Raw genomic sequence first — 6,000 nt, forward strand, 5'->3', positions numbered from 1 at the left:
ATCCATGATTAATAGTCAATTAAAGACAGTTCTTATCAGTAATTCATTAAAGTAATCTACAATCTTTATTCTACATTTGTATATAACATAATCGAAAAGAAAGCTGAAAGATAAAGGCATGCATAACACTTAAGGACAACAATATTGCAGTATTGTAAAAGAAACTAAAATGAATTTCAACAACCAAAAAATAAAAAATATAAATGAAATTCAATCAATCAATCAATGACAAAATAATATGCAATAAGATCAGAAAGATTTGAACTGTAATGAATAGTACAATGGATAATAAGGAAAAGCATCCTCTTTAAACATCAGAACAGAATGAATTAATTACTTAGCCTAATAAACATACAGATTTTTAATATTGTTAAAGAGTTAATAAAATGACTACAATAGCCAGTTCATCTTTGACATACGAAATTCTTATGTATCTAAATTCTTTTTATTTCGGTATGTTTGCCATATGTGAACTGGGTATGGGATTTTTCAAGGCTGCAAATCTACCTTCACCTGGTACAAACACCACATTGACAGAGTTTGCGCTCTTGTTTTTCCTCATAATCACAGAGGGAGCCAGAATTTATCTTGGAAGGAAAGGAAATTTAACAGAACATGGACTACCAATTCTTATTGGAGTTATTTTAACTGTACCCAGCTCCTTAGCAACATTATACTTTCTAATCTGGCAAAACTATGTACTCAGATTAGAAGTAATTCTTTGCAGTATACAATTGGTACTTTTAGCATCTGAATTAGTTATTTCTATCTTGTGCCTTATTGCCATTTATAAACCTTCATCTCCAGAAGAGTAAACATGTACATTTATATCCAAGTTTTATTCTATTGTATCATACTGTACATGTTTGTACACTAATAAAAATTAAACTTGCTTTAACCTAAAAGTGTGTGTATCAGTGCGTGTACTTAATTTCCATATTAGAAATATTAATTTTTAATGATGATAAAACTAAAATTCTATAAATTAATTTTGTACACCATAAATCATATAATCAGACCTTTCTTTTATTAATCTCTTTTTTGTAAAAGTGACATTTTCTGTCTATAATAAAATAAATATTTCTTAAATAATTAATGCATTTTTCAATCTAATTATTTTATATATATAAAAACATCTGATTGTTTTTATAGTACTTGTAAAATATGTATAGATAGCATCTAAATATCATTATCAATATTTAATATGAATTAATCATTTTTTGTAATCAGAAATACTTGATACAACTTATATGTATTTAAAAAGATAACATAAAAAGTTTCACAAATTTTGTACCTATGATTTCTCGAAGTCAATCTTTTATACTATTTGCCGCAGCCCTACGTCTTCTTATTGCACGCAATCGATTATTACAATATATTCTTAAGAATACTGAACCAAATACTAGTAATATACCAATGATACCAATAACTGTCACTTTATGATGATATATTAAACAGGATAATAATATAGCTAAACCCTGAAAAACAAAAGAAAACAATGCTTCTAAGGCTGTATATTTTAATAACAATAATACATGTAAGAATATGATTACCTGTCGTATTGTCATCATGATGACAAATGTCACTGGACCAAATTTAGAAATTGTGTAAAAAATGTACAACTGACCACTTGCAGAACAAACTGATATAAGTGAACAATCCACAATAAATCTAGGGTACTGCGTAATAATAAAAACATTAAAATTATATAATATGTTATTACTATAATTATATTGATTAGTTAATATCACCTTTGTCATGAAAGAAAATATAAGAGGAAAACTTGATTGTTGAAATAAGGACATCGCGGTTAATAAACAAGAAAACATATTAACTACACACATCATTTGCACACTCGTTGCGCCATACTCTACAAATAATGCATTTTGCCAGGTACTTGTAAAACTATCTAATAATAAATAGCCCCCTAAGAGAATAATACCAGACACAGTAGTAGCTCCATCTAAAAGTATTGGAATAATAATAATTACAAAAATTACGAAATGGTAGATTTATATTTAAAAAATGAAATAACGTTTACCGTTTTTATAATCCGAGCTATCTAACATAAACAATGTCATTCCAATAGATATCAGTACAGCTGTAACATATTCGTAATATTCATACGTGGTATGTGAAATTATTTTTCCCATTATCATTACTGGAATTATTTTTGATGCTTTTGCCAATACCTGAAACATATATAAATACCCAACTGAAAACAAAACTCCAAAGAGTTGAGGAATAAAAAATGTAATGATAAACTAGAGATTACCTGTGTTGGGAAACTGACATACTTCAAAGCTTCATATTGACACCAACTGCTCATAATGTTTGATAAAGAACAAAATGCATACTTGTAGAGAGGTGCTTTATGTTGTGGTTGCCTTTGAATTATTAAATATAATCCTGACATTAAGAATGCAAGGATCCGATTTACAAACACTAAAAATTGTGAATCTTGAAAACGATCCTTGTTGCCAGCAATATCTTCATATTCCTGAAAATTAACCATTTTCATTAAATGTTTTAATTAGCTCCCAAATTAAAGGGCATACTGAAATCATATCATGCTAACACATTCACAGCTATAACAAATAAATAATTTTATGCTTGAAATATCAACTTGAAACAATATTAAAAATCTAGGAAAAAGGTTCAAGAAAACACATTGTAAACTCAAAACTTTGCTTTATAAAAAAGTTAGATGAATGAACTCAAAGTTAATAAAGTTTTAATACCTGAGCATTTTATCATAGCAGCATGTGTTTGTGTTTGTGACATGTGATTGTGATTGAAACTAATTGTATAATTTCTCAAGCAATCACTTCACAAATATTCAAAGTGTAATTTTTCCACAGGTTTATTTCAGCAATACATTTGTATAAGTATAAATACATGTATGTGTAGGAAAAAGATTATACCTGAGTCATTATCTTCTCTTGTAAGTAACCCCATGTTAAATAACTAACTTGTAGTCCAAAAGCACAATATAGAAGTAATAAAGCATCTTGTGTAAAAGTACGTTGGCTATGATTTGATGGCGTGGATGTATAAGAAGAAGAATCCAATAGTCCTGTTTCACAATGACCCACGAAGCATAAATGTACTAATTTGGGTATGCACCCTTTGCCTGTTCAAAGAAATTATACAATTTCAAACTTTACAAACTTTACAAATTCTTTCCACCTTATTAATATTCCCTTTCACTTACCTCCTCTTTGAATATACTTGGTATGACGCACATATTTGTATATGAGGCAACCTGGCAATAATACAGTAGCATAACTCAATAAATTTAAACATAATTTGATAATCCAATTATAGGAGGATGTTTTTACAAAATTTTCTCCAGTATTCACAAGAGATTTAATAATTTCACTAGCTCCAAATATAAGGCTCACTGAAAGTAGTAGCAATATGCTACGGAAAAAATTATTTTAACAAATGAAAAATATTGTCCAAAAGGTTTATATATTAGCAGTATATTTCTTAATAAAAAGAAAGAAAGAAAGAAAGAAAGAAGGAAAGAAGAAAAGAAGGGAAAAAGGAAGAAAGGAAGGAAGAAAAGAAGAAAGGAAGAAAGGAAGAAAGGAAGAAAGGAAGAAAGGAAGAAAGGAAGAAGCAAAGAAAGAAAGAAAGAAAGAAAGAAATAAAGAAACAAAGAAAGAAAGGAAAAAAGAAAGAAAGAAAGAAAAAAAGAAAAAACAAATGCAATGTTAATTATTATTACTGTTAATGGTTGAATAATTCTGTATTTGAAACTCACCAAATTACAACATCGCCCAAAAAATTTCGCATTGTTTTAATTATAATGAAATTTCGAAAAAAATAAATAACTGTGAATTAACGGATTATTTCATAATTTTGCTTTTCAATATCAAATATTTCACGATTATATCCAAAAGTATATAAACTGTATTATAATGATAATTTATAATTAATACTGTACTACATGTTGCACGTACGTTTAATACATAACATTATTTAAATCATTTCTAGAAATTTATTTAAAAGCAAGGTGCAGAAATCATTACAAAACCATAATAAAAAGTACAATATGATATTAAAAATATTTATGTACAAAACATTTATATGATGCTATTAAATATTTCGTCAAATCATTGTTTAAAATGTAAGTCAATCACATTTTCCTAACAACTATTAACGATCTCATATAACAAACTCATATCTGTTGATAGATAAAATATGTAGGAATATACATGCTACTAAATATATATGACACACAACTATCGATTGTTCTTCCTTTTTATAAATAAATTTTGACTATTTGATGAACTTTAAATTCATTCTTTCTTATTCTCTAACTTCATCTTATTATGTATACATATCGCTAATAAAATGTATTTATTTCTATCAATAAATAACAAATACCTAGACGAAATAAAACAACTTTAATTATTTTAGATCCACAATTTTCTTTTTTCACAGAAATAATGTAGTTAAATATCTAAATATCTTAGATTATAAATGTAATAAAATAATATCTTAATTCGTGTAATGCCTCATATATCTATTTATATTATACGTGACTACAGACTTGTAACTATTAGTATGTCAGTCTATAATGTGACTATTTAATGGTTAAGCTGCGAACGAAAACGTGTTGTAAAAGGATTAAAGAAATATAATGAAAAATACTTATTTTTTACAATATAAACATTATTTTATGGTAAAAATTTAACGATCATGACTTTAATAGGTAACTTTAAATATTAAACAACGTAATTGAAGATAGCGTGAAATATGTAAAATTGTGCTACTATTATTTATTAAAAACAAGGGACACTTTTATCCCCTCTTTCAAAGATTTCACCAATCTATAAGATTTGAACTCAAATTTGTGCGGTTTACGTGCTTTAATTCGTAGTGTATTCAATTTATCTAAAACATTAATACAGTATTTTAATAACCAATATATTTGAAATTCTTTATACAGAGAAGATAATTGTATCTATTAAAAAATATTTTATTGCATTTTTAAGGCAAAACTCAAGTTGTCCTAAAGAAAATATCAACCTCTATTTATAAATCATATAAAAGGCCATTTACAATATGTATAGAGGGTAATATAGGATGTGGTAAGACAACATTCTTGAATAATTTTGAACAATTTAACAATGTAACAATTCTACAAGAACCAGTAGAACTTTGGCGTAATGTTGCAGGAACAAATTTATTGGTAAGGTTTCTTTAATACTATAATATTGTACTAATATAAAAAACCATGTGATACTAATAAATATCTGTCTAAACATTTAGGATCTCATGTATAAAGATCCTAAACGATATAGTTTTTTATTTCAATCTTATGTGAATTTAACAATGATAAAACTTCATGTATATAAATCTTCAATGCCTTACAAAATCATGGAGAGATCAATATTTAGTGCAAGATGTTTTATAGAAAACATGAAACGCACAAAATTATTACCTGACGTAGAAATAGAAATTCTAGAAGATTGGCATGATTGGTGTATACAAAATGTCAATATAGAAACAGATTTAATAAGTATGTTCTGTTAAATTTATGAAATAAGTGACACGTTACTATTTGATAGTGATTAATTATTACTGTTATGTTTAAGCAGTTTATTTAAGATCGTCTCCAGAAGTTGCATATCAAAGAATACAAACCAGAGCAAGGAAAGAAGAAAATTCTGTAACATTAGAGCATTTAAAACAACTTCACAATATTCATGATGAATGGCTTTATTATCAGACATTATTCACTATACCAGCACCAGTTTTAACATTAAATGCAAATAAAAATCTAGGAGATATGCTTGAAGAAATTGAGAATTGTAAAAACTATATTTTTAGTAAAAAGGAGAGAGATAAAAACAAAATTGAAATATTACCAGATTCTTCCTAATGAACATAGGAATATAGGAATGGACTTTTAATGTGAGAAATATGGCTATAATTATAACTATAATGATACCTTCTAGATTTTAAGTTGTTAAGTCCTATATATAT

At 26.7% G+C, this 6,000-nt stretch overlaps 3 protein-coding genes across 3 annotated transcripts; 2 read left to right on the plus strand and 1 right to left on the minus strand.

The window, feature by feature from the left end:
- The first annotated feature begins 258 nt into the window (after positions 1-258).
- On the plus strand, positions 259-815 carry LOC108547343 (transmembrane protein 216). Its single transcript, XM_017899817.1, has one exon. The coding sequence runs from the start codon at positions 387-389 to the stop codon at positions 813-815; it is 429 nt and encodes a 142-aa protein (XP_017755306.1). The 5' UTR covers positions 259-386.
- Positions 816-1,310: 495 nt separating this feature from the next.
- On the minus strand, positions 1,311-3,801 carry LOC108547300 (adenosine 3'-phospho 5'-phosphosulfate transporter 1). The gene is made up of 8 exons (XM_017899749.1): positions 3,770-3,801; positions 3,215-3,423; positions 2,925-3,133; positions 2,276-2,500; positions 2,042-2,192; positions 1,752-1,963; positions 1,554-1,679; positions 1,311-1,478 (listed from the first exon to the last, which is right to left on the minus strand). The coding sequence occupies exons 1-8, from the start codon at positions 3,799-3,801 to the stop codon at positions 1,311-1,313; spliced, it is 1,332 nt and encodes a 443-aa protein (XP_017755238.1).
- Positions 3,802-4,691: 890 nt separating this feature from the next.
- dnk (deoxynucleoside kinase) lies at positions 4,692-5,896 on the plus strand. The gene is made up of 4 exons (XM_017899750.1): positions 4,692-4,723; positions 5,007-5,203; positions 5,284-5,533; positions 5,613-5,896. Exons 1-4 carry the CDS (start codon positions 4,711-4,713, stop codon positions 5,894-5,896), a joined length of 744 nt encoding a protein of 247 aa, XP_017755239.1. The 5' UTR covers positions 4,692-4,710.
- Positions 5,897-6,000: the final 104 nt, after the last annotated feature.

This window comes from Eufriesea mexicana, unplaced genomic scaffold, assembly GCF_001483705.2.
Source record: "Eufriesea mexicana isolate 0111107269 unplaced genomic scaffold, ASM148370v2 scaffold994, whole genome shotgun sequence".
Lineage (NCBI taxonomy): Eukaryota > Metazoa > Arthropoda > Insecta > Hymenoptera > Apidae > Eufriesea > Eufriesea mexicana.

Excerpts from the sequence above, each read along its gene's own strand:
- dnk (XM_017899750.1), top strand. Across the intron at positions 5,204-5,283 it reads TTGCAGGAACAAATTTATTG|GATCTCATGTATAAAGATCC; the intron begins GTAAGGTTTCTT and ends CTAAACATTTAG. Across the intron at positions 5,534-5,612 it reads TATAGAAACAGATTTAATAA|TTTATTTAAGATCGTCTCCA; the intron begins GTATGTTCTGTT and ends ATGTTTAAGCAG.
- LOC108547343 (XM_017899817.1), top strand. The coding sequence starts at position 387 with ATGACTACAATAGCCAGTTCATCTTTGACATACGAAATTCTTATGTAT.
- LOC108547300 (XM_017899749.1), bottom strand. The coding sequence starts at position 3,801 with ATGCGAAATTTTTTGGGCGATGTTGTAATTTG. Across the intron at positions 2,501-2,924 it reads AAGAGAAGATAATGACTCAG|GAATATGAAGATATTGCTGG; the intron begins GTATAATCTTTT and ends GTTAATTTTCAG. Across the intron at positions 1,964-2,041 it reads TAGCTCGGATTATAAAAACG|ATGGAGCTACTACTGTGTCT; the intron begins GTAAACGTTATT and ends CAATACTTTTAG.